General features: G+C 40.0%; 1 protein-coding gene across 3 annotated transcripts in view; it reads right to left on the bottom strand.

The window, feature by feature from the left end:
* NR3C2 (nuclear receptor subfamily 3 group C member 2) overlaps positions 1–18,981 on the bottom strand; it is a 424,004-nt gene that overhangs the window by 210,150 nt on the left and 194,873 nt on the right. For 2 of the 3 annotated variants that reach the window (XM_070474780.1, XM_070474779.1), the window contains exon 3: positions 7,017–7,168. In XM_070474780.1, coding sequence (XP_070330881.1) covers positions 7,017–7,168 — 152 coding nt within the window. The remainder of the gene's footprint in view (positions 1–7,016; positions 7,169–18,981) is intronic. The other variant, XM_020873208.2, reaches the window with a different exon arrangement.

The following is an 18,981-nucleotide window of genomic DNA, read 5'->3' as shown; positions in this document are numbered from 1 at the left end:
AATCGTAAATGCAACTTCCTGTTAGACACGTCTGAAGGTTTACTGACATTTCAAACTCATTATCCTAAACAGAATCTCATTCCAACCCCCTTTATTCTGGCAGTGCTTATTTTCCTGAACACCTATCAATTTTTCATATTCTACACAAATAACTCATTTATTATGTTTCATCTCTCCACTACCTCTCACTGGAATGTAAGCTCCACCGTGGCAAGATTCTTGGTCTATTTTGCTCACTTGATCTTCATCCAAGAAGTCCATAGGTTTGTCTAGAATCCTGCTGCTAAGTTGCTTCAGTTGTTCCTGACTCTCTTGCTACCCCACGGACCATAGCCTGCCAGGCTCCTCTGTCCATGTAATTCTCCAGGCGAAAATAGTGGAGTGGGTTGTCATGCCCTCCTCCAGGGGATCTTCCCAACCCAGGGATTGAACCTGAATCTTTTACATCTCTTGCATTGGCAGGTGGGTTCTTTACCACGAGCGCCACCTGGGAAGACCTTGTCTAGAATAGTGCCTGCCATTTAGTGAATACAGAATATATATTTGTTGAATGAATGATGTTTGCCTCCCATAAGCCCAAAGCTGCTCCCACTCCAGGTCCCCAATCTCAGCAGAGGGCAGAAGCAGTGAAGCCTGGGGAAACATCTCAAATCTTTGCTTCTTTACCTCCAACACAGACCCACCAGCGTTGCTTCCCGACAGCCTAGCATGCTGTCCCCTCTTCTCTGCCCCTAACACTGTTCTGTCTCTCGTCCCCTCTCATGAAAATGACTTGAAAGAGCCACTGGAACTGACCCTCTTTAAATAAGCATATCTCCCTACAGCCAGATCTTACATGTGAACCTGCGCTCACCTTTCTGCTGCGTGAAAACATTGAGAGGTTGTTTTTTCCAGGAATAAACTCAGGCCCCTCCTTAGAGTCCAGAACCTGGGTCCCATCTGCACTTTAGTCCCTCCTCCTATCTCCTTGCATCTCACACATTCACAGGGGTGACACGGAAGTGCTTCTGGGGCCCTGTGCAGACAGCCTGTCCTTTCTCCCCCTCAGCATTGCCAATCTCAATCCTTCAAGATTCAGTTTGGGGGTCAACTCTTTAAGAAGCTTCCCTGACCTTCCAGGTTGGCCTAAATGTCATGGCTCTCTGTGTTCCCATGGCAAGCAACTGAAAGGATATTAAAAAAAAAAAAAAGTCTGGGCAAACATTTGCAATTAACACTAAAGTCTTGGCCTATATGGGAAAATCATCTAAAAAAGAGTAGATATGTGTGTATGTGTGACATTCACTTTGCTGTACATCTGAAACTAACACAACACTGTAAATTGACTATACGCCAACAAAAATTAAAAACAAACAAAAACCCACTAAAGCCTTCAGCTTATGTCAGGAGGAAAGAAGTGTCTATAAAAATCCTAGATATGATCAACCGGGTGGGTATTTATTTAAGTGCTTAAGTAGCTAGAATCAGGTTACCTGGTTCCTAATTTCTGGTAAAAGAAAAAAAAAGACTTAATCTTTAAAGTGTCTCATGAGAAAACTCTAAGTCAGAACAGTCCCTGGTTTGTGACCTCTGACTGAGCAGTTTCACAGGAAGCTCAATGGCCTCTGGTGTGCATCAGATTCCTGTATGTGGCACATGGAGGGCAGTATCACACCAGAGACATCTCATAAAGTGTGCGTTATTTCCTTAACTTTATAGTGCCAATTATAAGGCAACAGCTGTATTTAATTACTATGTAATACCATACTAATCCTGTGTGGAACTCAATTTAAGTGTTCTATTTTGCAGGATAATCTCACTGTCAATCAATTGTCCAGCCCCCAAGACCTCCCATTTGCTCACACTCTCACTTACTGGTCCTTTCGCTCAAGAGCACACAGCCTGATGGGCATAACTTGGGCCCATGATACACTGAGACACACTTTCCTCTGGACCTGTTCAGTTTACCCGTTCAAGTTAAGAAAAGTGAAGAAAATTAACTATCAGTCAACCATTACAAGTCTTTAAAAACATTTTCACCCCAAAGGATATTGTCGATGATATGAAAGATTTCTCATCTATATGCTGTGAAGTACACAGGAAGGGGATGGGGAGATATGTCCAGATTTGTGTACCTTAAATACTGCAAAGCTGAGGACTCCAGAGATTAATCTGCAATTAGGTCTTTTAAAGCCGTGTCATTTCAGGAAATAGATTTATAAGTCTCTTAGCTTAAAGGGAAAGGTCTGAGTGTTGAAACAGGCATCGTATGATTTGACTGGCCATACCAAGATATGGACTCTCTAGCCTAACAGGTCTGCTTACAAAAATATAAACCCAGCTGACTTGACATAATAATGAGCTCTCTCCTTCTCTTACCACACTGTAACTCCTCAGTGATTTGTGGTGGCTGTGTCTTCCAGACACTACCTGTAGACTGAGCATCCAGAAACAAAATTAGGTTATAAAACAGCCTGCTGAATGTAGTCAGCTCTATTCATTGAGGGATCACAAAGTAAAATACACATGTGATGAAAGCAATGGCAATTTACAGTTGGAAAGAGACAAAAATATAAAAACTCAGAGGAGAATTAGAACTTGCAGATGAGATGTCAAAAGGCCCGTGTAAATTCTTGGGTCAGTTTTACTGCTAATTTACTGATTGGCAGGGAGGAGAGGAATCATTTAACCTGGAATGCTCGTATGTCATATAGGCACATTCATGTGTACATTCAAACATTCTTTTAGCAGCTAATAAATATCTGCAGTGTTGCTAGGTTGCAGAGATAAGGTCCTTTCCTGTCCTAAAGACATCCAACAGGGACGCTCAAAGTTCAGTTGGTATCTGCACAGCCCTCACAGGTGGCACTGACCCACTCAGCTCTGAAGGTTCGTTATGGGAGTGAATGTTGGTAGTTCAGTTCATGTTGGAAAATGTGGAAAAGTCCCTCGAGGAAAATTTGAAAGACCCTCCATTCCCTCACGCTTGACCCTTGGCCCCTACATTCTTTGAGAACTGCTAGTCTAGAAAGATCTTACAATTGCAAAGCCCAGTTCTATGGGCAAAATAAAGTTCTATGGGAAAAATGAAGCTGCAATGAAGAAAAAATGCAGACCTAACTGTGCAACGTTATTGAATCATTTACATGGTCCCTGTGTACAGACATGGCCAAAGAACTTCAGCATTTTGCTTTTAAAGAAGAGTGAAGATCTAATAGTTTGATGCTACTTTATGATTTATAAAATCTGTAAAAAGATCTTGTTTTCATGTAATTTTTCAAAGCAATAAGTAGGGCAATACTACCTTTTCCTTGTGTATATAAAGAAACTGAGGCCCAGGTAAGCTAAATAATTTGCAATAATCTCACATCTATTGAGTGGCAAATCTGCAAATTAAACCAAGTCTTTTGACCCTAAAACCAGTCTACTTTCTACCACTAGGGAGAACCCTGTTTAAAATATATGTGTGGGGGTGGGTAATCATGAGAGTGAGTGTGTGTGTGTATGTGTGTGCGCGCGCACAGGCTTATTCTTTTTCTTTTGTCAGAAAGGAAAGGTCCTAACAAACATTCAAGGCAAATAAGCAATTCCAATTAAAAAATAAAAGGATACATTTCCATTGAAAGGTAAAGTAATATGGCTCTGAAGTGACATTACTGGCCAAAAAAAAAAGTATTCCAGTTGAGGCTTCTAAGTGTTTTTATATTCAATATTTATGAATAAAAGAAAAGCACATCTATACATCCCACTAGACAGAACACAAAGAACATAATTTACACTTAAATGATGTGCAGTTCACCCATGCAGTCACCACTACACTATCAGATCGAGCTTCTGAGAGGCGTGTTCTAGGGCACAAAGTCTTAATGAGGCCAACAAGCTCAAAACTCACACTGTTGTGTTTCCCCCGTTCTCTCTCAACTGGCCCTGATACTGTCAGTTCCTTTCAGCTTTTAACAGACTCCCCTTCTCTCAGCTCTCTCTGCCCTCGAGTGCTTAGAACCCTGTTTTTATATTCTAAGGAGGAGCTTAAGGTTAGAACCAGAAAACCACCTTAGTAGCTCTTCAACTATAAAAGCACATATAATACTTGTGTGTGTGTGCCACAGAAAGCGTGCCACCCTGCCTGTCAATGTTCAGCTCACTGCCATCACTGTCACCGAGCAAGCATAAAGCATGATGCACAGAGTGGGGCTTTCACAAACTTGGTAATTATGCAAAATGCAAACAGCAGATCACGAGATTTACAGTTAGGAGGCCTCTGGCTGGATCGAGCTTTGGAGTCATAAGACTCTAATACGGGTTAAAGTTTGATCCTATGATTCTGAACAGGTTAGTTGACTGGGTCTGATCTCAAATGTCTTCATCTGTAAAAAGGTGAATAAAAATAACACTCATATACTACAGCTTTGTGAAATTAATGTCCTGAATTAGATAAAATATTTTAAAAATAATTTATTAAACCAAAAAATTCTGATTCAAAGATGGTCCTATTTCTTTCACATAAGAGAGTAAGAGGGATGTTAAAGAGAACAGCATTGAAACATGTATATTATCTAGGGTGAAACAGATAACCAGCCCAGGTTGGGTACATGAGACAAGTGCTAGGGCCTGGTGCACTGGGAAGACCCAGAGGGATCGGGTGGAGAGGGAGGTGGGAGGGGGGACTGGGATGGGGAATACATGTAAATCCATGGCTAATTCATTTCAATGTATAACAAAAACTACTGTAATGATGTAAAGTAATTAGCCTCCAACTAATAAAAAAAAAATAAAATGAAAAAAAAAAAAAAGAGAGTAAGAGGGCAGGTTTCTTTCACACAATAAGAAAGTAAGCAAATACAAATCACAAAACAAAATCAAGTCACAACTCTCATGAAGTTTATATTTAAAATGTATAGCCTTGTTTCACACAAGTGAGTGATAAATTTCTAATTCCCAAATAAACAGTAAATAAGCTATATTAATAAAAGTTTTAAAAGGCACTCATCAAAGTTCATTATCCATTATTACTGATTGGCATTCCAATGAAACAAAAGCATATCCATGTTTAGCCTTTTCCATATTTATATGTCCCTCAGTTATAAAAGAATTCTTTCCTTAGCTACTTCTAGAGAAACTACTTAAAACAACAATAACTAAGCAGAAACACTAGAAAACCTTTTCGCAGAGAAGGGCAGGTTTTGTAAAAACCCAAAACGTGGGCTGTGATATGAAAGCTGACCTACAGGTGGAGTAATACAGGGCACGCTCTCTAAACATCCTTCTCTTACTGCTTTATTTTTACTTATCACCTTTGTTCACCCATTAGTGAGCCCAGGGGGGGAATCCTTATATTGGAAGGTATATAGTGGCATTAGAAAGATGTCAGAGTCAAACCTTACTTATTTTTCTACTACTGAGTCAATCACAGAGTTAAGAAAGAAGATGGCGGGAAGGCAGTCTTAAAAAATTATACTGATTTCAGTTTTATACATACTTCTTTCCCCTGTTTTCTAGAAATCAGCCTTCTCGTAACAGACCCCACCTTTTCCTCCAGGAAATGCTCATCCCCACGGTCGGTCTAAGTGGCTCAGGAGCTCCAGCCAGAACCAGCCATTCGGGTCGCTGCCCTCCCCTGCCATGGTGACTGGTTTGGAGGGGGCCATGTGAGTCACGTCAGACTATGGAGATTCTGTTGGGGGTTTTGTAACAACTCCTGGGAACTGCAAACCTCTTTTTAATGGAGGTCTGGTGGCTGTCTCATTACCATGAGAGAAAATACATGAGAACAGAGCCAAAGCAAAGTCAAGCGATGCAGAGAATGAGATTGCGTGTGAGTGACCCGGATTAAGACCGTGGCTTGCTCAAAGCCACGCCCGCAAGAGTACTTTCCACTTACGCGGGCCAATGAATTTCTATTTGTTTTTAAACCAGTTTCTGTTGAATTTTCTGTCAACTGTTAACGAAAGAGCACACTCCTGAGAAATAGATACAGAACTCCTATTATCAATTCCATGCTGGGTTTGGGGAATATTAAATAATTAATTGTGTAAATAACATGAATCATGTGCTATCAATTAAATAATGCAGAATCAATCTTGGAAGCACAGAAATAACTGCTTGGTCAGCTTTTTTCATCTGAGAACTAAGGATATTTCCTGTGGTCATCAGCAAAATAAAGATGAAACATTCAAATAATTTATGCTTAAACTTCTCTAAAGCACCAATTCATCTCCCAGAAAAATGTTCTGAGAAATCCACCTGCAGATATCTTAATGCTGAACTCTTTAGTGAGAATAAGTGTCAATAACACAATACTTCTCCTGACAGCAAAAAAAAATTCTATACTTTGACCAGTTTTAGTTATCAACATTAATGAAACCATCTGGCCTAAATATAATGTTAATTAATTGCTTGGAAGTGAGGCTGGAGTAAGCCAGAAACAAACCAAAAGACCATTTCCTTTTAGGAAGTACGATTACTTGGACAGAACAAAAGCTATCTTATGTATACTTTAATCTCAGTACAATTTTTCATTTAATATAGTGGACTGAAAACTTTCAGTAAGAACAAAAGTAGGATTCAAATGGAGACCTGGAATCTCAAGCAGCTATTAAATGACATAATTCTGTTAGGAATACAACTTGAATTACACACATGATCCTGATATGTTTTAACTTGCCACAAACACATATATTTATATAGAAACACAGACAAGGCAGACATACTGTTTAAAAAACGCCCTTTTAGATCATGCAAATTAAATTATGGTGACATATAATTATTTTTCTAAGTCTCAGTGAAAAACAAACTGGTATAAATCAACAACCAAAAAACCAGTGTTTTTGACTGGTTGTTCCCAACCCACAATTTCAAAATTTGGCCATTAAATATTGTTCAGTGAAAAATCCCCAAGTGATCTTTAAGCAAGGCATTATTATTTTTCACTGACAGATTACATCTCAAAACATTTTTGGATTATTTCTCAATAATGCTATAGAGTTAACTGTGAGTAAACCATACACTAGGGGAAAATGTGTAAAAGGAACACCCACATGAACATTTACCTTCCACTGCTCTTTTGAAGAACACTTTGCAGCTGCCACAGGTTACTACCCCATAATGACATCCTGAAGCCTCATCCCCACACACCAAACATATTTTGGAAGGTCTTGAGGATCCAGTAGAAACACTTCGTAAAGTAGAGCTGGGGAAAGAAATCAAGATTTAAGTAACTACACTGCAGTGGCACATTTGACATGTTGTACAGCTCAGCTCAATATCTGTCATTCAACGTGGCTCCATCAATAAATTCAATAAGGTCCCATATCACGTCAGAAATGAAGGCAAAACCTTCAAGAGAGGAGTAATGTAGCAAGAATCCCCTATAGCAAAGCCTCTTGTCAGTACTAGGAAACCATAAACAATCTCATGTAAACTTTTTCTTCCTTTTCCTAATTTTGAGACTGCATACCAAAAAATGTTATTTGCATTCTAGGTGAACAGGGAGGACAGAAATCTTGAGCCAAGTCATCATGAAAGTATTTTTGGCATCAAAGGGCTATTGCAATACTTCTCAACCCTCTTCACTTGGACTCAGATTGTATCTCAATTATGCCAGGTGAAAAACTCCCCCCTCTCCAAAACAATGCACAAATTAAAATTAATTCTTGTCTCTATTGCCAGAAATTTCACCCTCCAAGCTCCTGCATTTTTTCCATGTTAACTTACCGAGGCATGTTCAATTCAGTTCATTGTGTTTACTCATTTAAAGAGACATGTGTGGGTGCTAAGTCGCTTTGGTTGTGCCGGATTCTTTATGACCCTATGGACTGTAGCCCCCCAGATTCCTCCATTCATGGGATTCTCCAGGCAAGAAAACTGGAGTGGTAGCCATGTACTCCTCCAGAAGATGTTCCTGACTCAGGGATCGAACCCACATCTCTTATGTCTCCTGCACTGGCAAGCGGGTTCTTTACCACTAGTGCCACCTGGGAAGGGACATAGTCAACACTAAAAGTAAGCCACATATGTAACTATCTAAGGTGACTTTCATGGTTAGAAAATGAAGGGTTCAGTTTTGAGGCATAAATTTAACCCCTGAAGCAACAATATGCGTGGAATACTTTTTAAGGAGACTCTTCTCAAGATATATTACATATTTCTATACTGGTTTATGGCACAATCTGAACAAAACAGTTTTAAATTCTAAGAAGGTCTCATGGTTCAGTGGCAGATGTGGACCAGGCAAATAACCTTTTTTTTTTTTTCTTTCCGAGTCCACATGCATTTATTGAATACCTACCCACCGGTCCTGCAAAAGGTCCTGAGGAAATAATGAACTGCCCGGCTCCTGTCATCAGAGCTGGTGGAGACGTGAGGTATTATGGTATGTGCTTAGGTGTGGGGTAATATGGCGGCACAGCTTTCCATTACCAGTCAGGGTGGGAATACACCAGTGAGAAGGCTTCCCCAAAGCCTTCTGAGTTTTGAAGGATGATCAGACCTTAGCCAGACAAAGATGGGGCAGAGGAGGCAGAATGTGCAGTATGAGGTGGAAGGCAAGAGAAATTTGAGCCGACATGCCGAGCAATGTTGGGTAGACTTGTTCTATGTCACTATCATCACCGTGCTATCCTAGCTTTTGTCTCTATGTTAAACAGCAGGAACGTGAAAAAAAAAACTCAAAGAAAACATACCAAAAGGCTAGAATGGTTAAGTTACCGTGATGATTTTTCTATTTTTCAAATTAGCTAAAATGTGATAATATTGCCTTGATGATTTCTTTAAAATGATTTTATATGTTTTAACTACATTCTCATCAAAAACAGATGAAGGAGCAAACTGCCACTGCTCAAGCACTGCAGCATGCCTGACTTTTTAGAAAATGACTTCTTAAATCAAGGGCTGGAATGATGTTCTCCAAAGTTATTTCTCCTTCTGAGAAAAGTGCTCTTTATTATTTTTATTAGTGTCCTTTGACTTCTTTATGGCATTCAAAACATTCCATTTCAGCACCAATAACTTCTCTGGCATATCAGCCAGTAAAACTCAATTCATACTCTGTTTGATTTTCCTATGCTGCACAGGGAAGTACCAGGAGGCCACACACAATTAGAATACAGCTTAAAAGTCATTACTAACATGTAAGTGCTTTTCCACAACTGCAAGTATACACGGGATTTGTACTGAACATTTTGGTGAACTTTGGTCTTGGTCCTCAAACTTAAAAGCCCCTTAACTTTAGTCTTTGGCACCCTCCTCTTCTTCTCTCCAAACACATTTTCTTGGCAACTGCTATGGACTGAATTGTTTACCCTGCCCACCCCAAATGTGTAAGTTGAAGTCCTGGACCCTAGGGCATCAGAGGGCAATCTTCTTTTAAAAACTGAAGTATAGTTGATTTACAATGTTGTGTTAATTTTTGTTGAACAGCAAAGAGACTCAGTTACACACATATATATATTCTTTTCCAGTATGGTTTATCTCAGGATATTGAATACATTTCCCTGGGCTATACAGAAGGACCTTGTTGTGTTTCCATTGTACACATGATTTGACATCTGCTAACCCCAAATTAACAATTCATCCTTCACCTAGCCCCCTCGAAACCACAAGTCTATTCCCTATGCTTGTGAGTTGGTTTCTGTTTTGAATATAAGTGATATCATGTGGTATTTGTCTTTCTCTTTCAGACTTACTTTATTTAGGATGATAATCCCTACTTGCATCCATGTTACCACAAACAGCATTAATTTGTTCTTTTTTATGGCTGAGTAGTATTCCATTGCATATATGTACCACATCTTCTTTATCCATTCATCTCTCATTGGCATTCAGGTTGCTGTTTTCATGTCTTGGCTTTCATAAATGGTGCTGCTATGAAGATGAGGGTACAAAATATCTTTTGAATGATAGTTTCGTCTGGATATATGCCCAGGAGTGGGATTGCTAGATTGCATGGTAACCTTATTTTTAGTTTTTCACCTAAAACTAAATCTTACTAAGATTTAGTGGAATCTTGTTTGGGAATACGGCCATAGCAGATATAGTTAGTTGAGATGACATCCTTCTGGAGAAGGGTGGGCCCCTAATCCAGTCTGACTGATGTTCTTACTAGAAAGAGGACGCTGGGACGCAGACACACACAGGCAGGATGCTGTGAAGATGAAGGGAGTGATGCTCTTACAAGCCAAGGGAAGGCTGTGAAACCATCAGAAGCTCGGAGAGAGGAGTGAAACAGATTCTCCCCCACAGCCTTCAGAAGGAACCAACTCAGCCTACAGGTTAAGCATGGCCACGCCTACAGAACCACGAGAGGACACATTTCTCTTATTTCGGCTACCCGTCTGTGGTGTTTTGTTACACAGCCCTCGCAGACCGATACGGCAACATGGACTCATCCCTGACTCTCTATCTCTTTCCGTCTCAATCTGTTAACTTCTCTTTACTTTACCCTCAGAAAGCATACATATTTGGATCACTTCCAACAGTTCCTCTAGGACCACTCTAGTTCATGCCACCCACACCTCTTCCCGGGATGTGCAGAAGCCTCCTCACTGATCTTCCTGTCTGTCCTCTTCCCCTTCCTTCCCCTGTCGCCAGAATGACTCTTATTTATTTCTTTGCTCAAAACCATCCCAGGGCTTTCCCTTACACTCAGAGGAAAAGTCAGGGTCAGCCTGTGACCACAGGGCCCCAGTATGGTTCCTATAAGTTTACTAACCTTTCTCACATGCCTGCTGTCTTTCAGGAACACCAGTCTCCTTGCCAGACCTCAGACACACTGGGCATGCACCCACCTCAGGGCCTTTGCACGTGCTGTCTCTGTTCACCTAGGTATGTAAGTCCCCTTTCTTCAGGGTTTCATCCAAATGTTACTTCCTCAATCAGTCCTTCCCCGACCTCTCTACTGAAAATGCTTGTTCTTCTGAACCCCCTTCCTCTTCTGCTTTATTTTCTCCCTAGGACATGTCACCACTGAACATATTGTCTATTTTCCTTCTTTAGTCTGTTTATTTTCCTCTTTAGTTTGCTTCATTCACACAAGAAGGTAAATTCAACAGGGGCCTGGATTTGTGTCTGTGGTTCTCTGCCACTGTGTCCCCAGGGCATGGCACAGTCCTTAGTACATATAAGGCTACCGCTTAACACCTGGGATAAACGAGTGATCTCAGATGACTGGCCTTTTCACAACCATCATCAATTTTGAACTCCTATTGCACTCCTTACATACAAGAATGTGCTTGGTTTTTAACTCTCTCTCTTGAGAAAAGTATGTAGTGGAACTGAATTAAGAGAAGTCAAAGAGAAGCATCAAAAAGATGCATTGTGAAATCCCAATTAAAACAATAATTTGGCCAATGACACAATTAAAGCCAGCCTGGGTTATTGTTCCTTCTTGTTTGCCGACATCTCTCAATTACAAGAGAGCCTCCACGTACCTCTCGGCAGTGCTCCGCTTCATCGGCGTCTGTAATGGTCTACTGAGCTCATTCTCTGTTTTTTCACTGTCTTGATCGCCAATGTAGATTTTCTTCAGTGTTTTACCTTTGGACATCTTTTTCTCATTTTTACAGTCTATCTCAATGATCTCATCCACTTATCCCAGCTAAGACAGCTCTCCTAATGAATGATTCCTGAATCTTCATGTCCAACTCCAACCTCTCCCCGATGTTCCAATTTTATGTGTTCACTTCCTTTATAAAACTGCCCTGCCTCGGTCTTCTTCTGGCTTCAGGAAGGATCCTGCCATCTGCTAGGCACCCAGGTTGAAACATCCACTATCACATCTACTCAGTTACCAAGCCCTGCTGGTCCAGCCTTGACCCACTTCCATCACTTCCCCTCACCCTGTTGGGAAGCCTGCTTCGGACCCTCATCACTTCCTCAGGGTTCACCCTTAACCCCAGCCTCCCTTCCAATTCACTCTACAGTAGCTGACGAATGCCACTTCCTGTTACAGAGCTCTGCTTCTCTCTCTTTCCAGTTTAGAAATATTCCATCTTCCCTGTGCCCACGACCACCACACGTGAGTGCACACGTGTGCCTCTGCCTTCTCCAGGGCCTCTCATGCCTGCTCCCACCACATTGCAATCTCCCCACCCGTGGGCTTGGGCTCCACCCTCTGTATCCCCACCCCTACTCCAACTCCTGGAAAACCCATCCATCCTTCAAGGGTCCCTGATCTACTCCCAGCAGGACACACCTCTCTCTGTTCTCATGATCTGCTTTTGCATTTTGCTAATGCCCCTGCCTCAGCAGTCATCACTTCTGCCCTGACACTCTCGACTGGAGCACTCATCTTAAACCCTCGAGGGCAAAGACCTTGTCCTCTGCCTCTCTGTGCTCTCCATTAGTGTCATGCTGGGACTATTTATTGAATGAATGAAATCACACTCTTAATCTCGTCACAGCAGAACATAAATTTCTGAAAGGAGATTTTTTACAGCAGGTAAATTAATGAGGCCAAGGTTATAGGTTCAATTCCCCTATGGTTCATTTAGCTTTGCCCAGAGCAGTGAAAAAGGCATCCAGGGAGACAGACTATCCTCAAAAGCTCAGCAAGCCATCCCACAACCAAGTGTATTATTAACACAGAAGACAGGCCATAATGGGTGGATGGATGAGGAAAACTCCTGTCTCCACTGACATCATATTATGTGATATCTCTGAAACTGAAAGATGATCCATGACTGGGAGGGTATCCATCCAGTTTTAGGAAATGCATTACCACATTTTCTAAGTGGGGACAGAGAGGAGAGGAAGACCAAGAGAGGGAAGCAGGTCTTGAACTTCTCTTAGATGTTGAGTTTTATCAGAACACAAAGCTCAGCGAATGACTCTGAATGTCAGAATTTCTTTACAGTATGCACAAGACATTAACATCTTATTACAGCTGAACATCTTCGTTGGATGTGAGTCCCACACATGCAGGGGTAAAGGCAGGAACAGAGACTTAGCAAGAAAGCCTCCCGTTCTCAGTTTAGCTCAGCCACTAACTGCTAAAACCTTAACAAAGCCACCTTTCCTCCTTGGGCTATAATTCTCACCATAAAAAACATTGAAGAGGTGATCTCTAAGATCCTTTTTAAGATATCCTTTTAAGATAAAGATAAGTACAAAAGATAAATGGAACAGCCTGTCATAATGAAGTTCTATCCAAAAAATGGACTTCAAGTTCAAATTATAGACAGTGTCCTATACACAGCCATTCTTTGATCTGGTTTAGCAGAAAAACATCTACATGTAAAAACTTACTCTTTCTAGAATAGCTAATCCTATGGCACTTAAAATCTTACTTGGAGCTATATGAGTGCTATGCTGATTTTGCTTGAAATTTCTGCATACATGTATGTACTCAAATGGTACTCCACCTGCTAAAAACCATTTTAATATTAAAGAGTTGGGAAAAATTTCCCAACCTGGTCATTTTTGGTCTGGGTAATCAAAGAAATATTGTTCTCAGAAAGAATTTTATAATCAGACAAAGGTAGTTCACAGGACTTAACACATACGTTAAAATACTATTAAAGCAGAAATGAGTGCGCATTGTAAAGACACTTGTAAAGACAAGTGTCTCTCTTTGGAAAATACAAGTAAGATGCAAGTATTTTCAGTACCAAATAGAATAGTTCTAATGATTCAGTGAAGAGTTGAAGAGGTTAATCAAAGGTTCATGCTGATTTTTGTTGACAACTGGAAGGGGCTATACCAACCCATCATTAAAAACACTTACTGGGCTAACTTTCTTCCCAAAACGGCTGGATGCTTAAGGAGAAGCAATAAGAAGCTGCGCAAGAAAAAGGAACTTTTACTGATCAAAATATAACTGGAGAATCTGGCTGTGAATGCATAATGCACCATGTATGTTGTACCAGGAATCACCATGTTGCTTCCCCATCTTCATAACAATTACCTAACAATACTGCAGTGATTGGTCCGCTATTCAGTGACTAGAATTCTTCACACAACAAGAATACTTTGTCTCATTTCTTAAGCCCACTCATTAAGAATTAAGTAAACCTGTCTTTTGTACTTTCATTTAATCAGATAGATGCTTCTACCAACATCCCTAGCTGCTGAAAAGTTTCTTTCCATGTGCAATCAATTCAAGCATTCATTCAGCAATCTAGAGCAAAGTGAGAATTCGGAGGAATATGCAAATAATACTTCAGGAAACATCCTTCTAATGCTGGTGTCTAAATTGCTCATTAATTGAGCTATTCATTGAAAGCCTGATATTGATATGCCCCGCCTATTTTAGGCACTCAGATGAATGAGAAAATTCCTATTCTCACGGAGTTTTTACCACAGGAGGAAAAAAAAGACAATACAGAAATAGGGAAATAAATTCAGATAGTGCTAAGTGCTTTGAGGAAAATGACAGAGATCAAGATTGGAAGGGGCACTGGAGGGTTAGGATTCTTTAGAAAGGCAGCCTGTGAAAGCTGCTTTGGGGAGACTGAAAGGACACAGTAGCCGGCTGTAGAAAAGTGCCAATGAAAGGAAGAGAAGTGTAAAGTCCCAGAGAAAGGGATGGGCATGACATGGTCCAGAGATCGAATGGTGGCTGCAAGGAGGCAGGGAGATGGGAGGAGGCAGGAGGTGGGGCGCAAGGAGACAGAGAGGGACCACACGGGTCTCCAGGGCTGTGATGATGACTCAGGGTGCTATTTCCAGTGCCATCACGAGGGATGTGAATATTGAGATGTTTTAAGCAGAAGGGTAACATGATCTGGGTGACATTTAAAAATCAGACTTTGGCAGCTGCCTGGAGAGTGGACTGCAGGAGTGGGTGATGTTGGAAGTGGGGAGACCAGCCACAGTGACTCCGGCAATTATCCAGGCAGGAGATGATAACAGCTTGGATTCAGCTTAAAGGAGTGAAGACAGTGAGAAATGGCCTTTTCATTCTTTAAGGAGATAGTACTGACCAGACTTGCAGAAAAATTGTATGGTGGTGCTATGTATATTTACATAGTGGAGCGAGGAGCAGTTTTGTTTTGGATCTGACAGTGGTAAACCAGCATCAGTATGTCATGTTCCTATTTCTGTAAATAATACAATAGCAATAATATCAAATGGTAGTCTACCATAGAAAAAACTGGGAGCACATGTATCAGGTTACTCAACCATTCTGGGCCAGTTCTGTCATTGGATAAGCAGTGATAACGAGTTGTACCTTACAGGGTTTATAGATTAAATTACTAAAAAAAAACATATATATACATATGTGTGTATACACATATATTTTTTTAGGAATCCAATTTTTATTGTAAAAAAAATACAAAGCATTTTTGTCAAAGTATTTTCTTTTCTATCATGGTTTTTATTACAGGATAATGAATATAGTTCTTTGTGCTACACACGAGGACCTTGTTGTTTAGTTTATATATACTAGTTTGTATCTGCTAATCCCAAACTTCCAATTTATCTTTCCCTTATCCCCTTTGCCCCTGGTAATTATACATTTGCTTTATAGGTCTATGAGTCTATTTCTGTTTCATAAATCAGTTCATTTGTGTCATATTTTAGAGTCCACATATACATGCTATCATACTGTATTTGTTTTGCTCTGACTTACTTCATTTAGTATAATAATCTCTAGCTCTATCTATCTATGTTGCTGCAAATGGCATTATTTCACTCTTTTTTATGGTTAAATTAATAAATATACTCTAGAGCACTTATAACATTGTCACACATTTAGTGGTATTTAAATTCCGGCCATTATGAATCGGTATTATAGAGACATTATTACTTTGCCAACAAAGGCCCATCTAGTCAAAGGTATGCTTTTTCCAGTAGTCATGTATGGATGTGAGAGTTGAAATATAAAGAAAGCTGAGAGCTGAAGAATTGATGCTTTTGAACTGTGGTGTTGGAGAGGCTCGAGAGTCCCTTGGACTGCAAGGAGATCCAACCAGTCCATCCTAAAGGAAATCAATTCTGAATATTCATTGGAAAGAGTGATGCTGAAGCTGGAACTCCAATACTTTGGGTACCTGATGCGAAGAACTGACTCACTGGAAAAGACCCTGTGCTGGGAAAGATTGAGGGCAGGAGGAGAAGGGCACGGCAGAGGATGAAATGGTTGGATGGCATCACTGACTCGATGGACATGGGTTTGAGCAAGCTCCGGGAGTTAGTGATAGACAGGGAAGCCTGGCATTCTGCAGTCCATGGGGTCGCAAAGAGTTGGACACAACTGAGTGACTGAACTGAACTGATTATTGTTAGATCTACAACTCTTAACAGCTGACTGGCATAGTAATGAACTATAGATAATTCTACTTTTCTATACAATATTTTTCTGTACTGCTGTAAATTTATACAGGCATGTACAACATTGGTTAGCAGAAGGAAAAAAATGTTTTTAAAAATACAGATTAAGAGAATGGTATGGTAAATAATCAATAACCATATTGATTATTTACTGTATAGGCAGTGTCCTGTGTGAAGACAGACTCAAGAATTAATTTTTAAAATTCTGGTTCCTCTCTTTCTGTACATGTAACTGGGAACAGCCCCATAAGGTCATTAGGATAAATAATTATTGAGATTCAAACATATACTTTTATATAAAGAAAAATAAATTTAAGAATCTGGAGAACACTCAGTATACAAAAAATACATTTTAAAAACAAATCAACTCTTAATAACTAGTTTCCTAAAATCCTTATTTTCATCCACACACAAATCGGGCAAAAAAATCCTCTTTTGCTATTTCCTTTTGTTTTAATAAACATATATTTTGAGTCACAATTTTTAACCTGAGGTATGTCATTGTAGTTTTCCCATTATTCAGGAGGAATATTTGGGAGTAATTGTTGTGGTCTATTTTCTTTAATGGTATTATTTTTGACAAGATCATTAATGTCTCAGGAAACAATTCATCGCTAGAAAAGGTTCCTTCTCTTAAGATGCAATTCACAGCGTAGCACAGACAGGAATTAAATAATGGGTACACATCTTCCAATCTCAGGTGCATGAATAAAATCTACAGACACAGTTACCATACAGCGACCTGACACGGAAACTTCAAGATTATGAATAGTTTGGAAAATAAAATGTAAAGCACAACAATGGCTGACCAGTCTTTTCCAATTTACTTTTGTTTGTTTTCACAACAGTTTACACCATTAGTAATATTCATTATAGTGGCTCTGTTTAATAAGGTAAGTATTTTCTACACACTAAATTTCATTTAAATCAATGCAATTTTCCCTTAAAAGATTTAAAATAATAATCAACAGAGGGTAGCTTCAGCACAGCAGGCAAGTATTTTGGTAGAGATCTAAAATGAAGAAAAAGGCAAGAATATTTTGGATCACAGGAAGCTTAAGCCCATACTAATATGTGCAAAATTTCATTTTAAAGATAAGAATCTACGCTAGAAGGGCATTCAAGTGACTTTTTATCCTTCAACTATGGCTAAACAAATTCACATTTGATCAAAATATGCAAAGTCTCTTTTTTTTGAAAATAGGGAAAACATTTAAATCTAGCTGAAAATGTATTTTCTAACAAAACAAATGATCAAGTGTAATTACTGGCTGCTGTACAGTTGATGAATTATTTTATTCAAATTATTTTTTTACTAAATAAAAGCTATGTGAAAGTACTTCTGAGAACACAAAGATAGCAAATGGCTTTTATTTTCAATGAATTTACCTCTAGGTAAGACCTGGAGACTGGTAAATATTAAGGTCACTGTGTAGTAGCAGTCATCCATAGCTTAAAAAGGGCTTCCGTGATAGCTCAGTTGGTAAAGAATCTACCTGCAGTGCAGGAGACTGGTTTGATCTGTGGGTTGGGGAGATCCACTGGAGAAGGGATAGGCGACATACCCCAGTATTCTCGGGTTTCCCTTGCGGCTCAGCTGGTAATGAATCGGCCTGCAATGTGGGAGACCTGGGTTTGAACCCTGGATTGGGAAAGATCCCCTGGAGAAGGGAAAGGCTACCCACTCCAGTATTGTGGCCTAGAGAACTTCGTGGACTGTCCATGGGGCAGCAAAGAGTCGGACGTGACTGAGCGACTTTCACTTTTCATGGCTTGAAAAGAAATCATAATCCATGGAGAGTCCACTAACTTGCAGCCGGGTTGAAGGAAATCTTCATGAAGAAACTGGGCAAGGTGAAAATGAGCCAGGCCAAGAAAAAAGTCCAGACAAAGACAAATGCACTGGGATCCAGAACTCAATGAGTTATACCCTGACAAGTGTGGAGAAAGGCCCAAATCATGAGTCTCTAAGACCAGATTCAGTAGCTAGAGATGATTCTCGGACCATGAATTGAAACATCAGTGGACAACTAAAAAGGAGACATGGAAAATAAAGAGAGAAGGGTACAAAGATCTACCACGTTGACAGACACAAATTGACTGATGACAACTTTAATATGTACAATACAGACAATGGCAGCAAAAAGGTCTGATAAACTAGAAGAAAACTAAGGACCACTGAAAAGAGGAAGCAGGAAAAACATGTTGAAGAACAGAAAAGTTGAGACATGCTAAAGAGGTAGTGACTCTTGGAGATCAGGAACTCTAGATTTTATTCATGGAACAATGAATGAAGTCACCCAGGCCAAAGGTGAAACGAGGAGAAAAGAAGGTCACAGGTGGAAATCTACAGAAAACATACTCCTGGTTTGGTGGAGGAAGAATTTGCTAATAAAGCTGAGGAAGGAAGACCAAAGAGGCAGGAAGGCAGAGGATGCAGCGTCTTGGAATCAAAAGGAGGAGATCAAGAATGGCGGACCAACAGTGTTTGATGCCATCAAGGGAAGAAGAGTAAAGATGGACCGCTGGGATGTGGTCACCATTGACCTTAGTGATGGTGGTTTTTCCTGCATATGTAAGATACATATATAAGTCTTATGAAAGAGAATCTTCATCTTCTCTGCTAAGAAGTTTCCACATTTAGGGAAACTGCTTTTTTCATAAAAGTATTACCTTGCAACTTGAGCACATAAAAAGTCTCTAAAGATCTAACACCAAATCATCTCCAGAAAC

Source organism: Odocoileus virginianus, chromosome 12 (assembly GCF_023699985.2).
Source record: "Odocoileus virginianus isolate 20LAN1187 ecotype Illinois chromosome 12, Ovbor_1.2, whole genome shotgun sequence".
Lineage (NCBI taxonomy): Eukaryota > Metazoa > Chordata > Mammalia > Artiodactyla > Cervidae > Odocoileus > Odocoileus virginianus.
The sequence above is the reverse complement of the archived record's forward strand: the minus strand, read 5'-3'. Positions and strand labels throughout refer to the sequence as shown.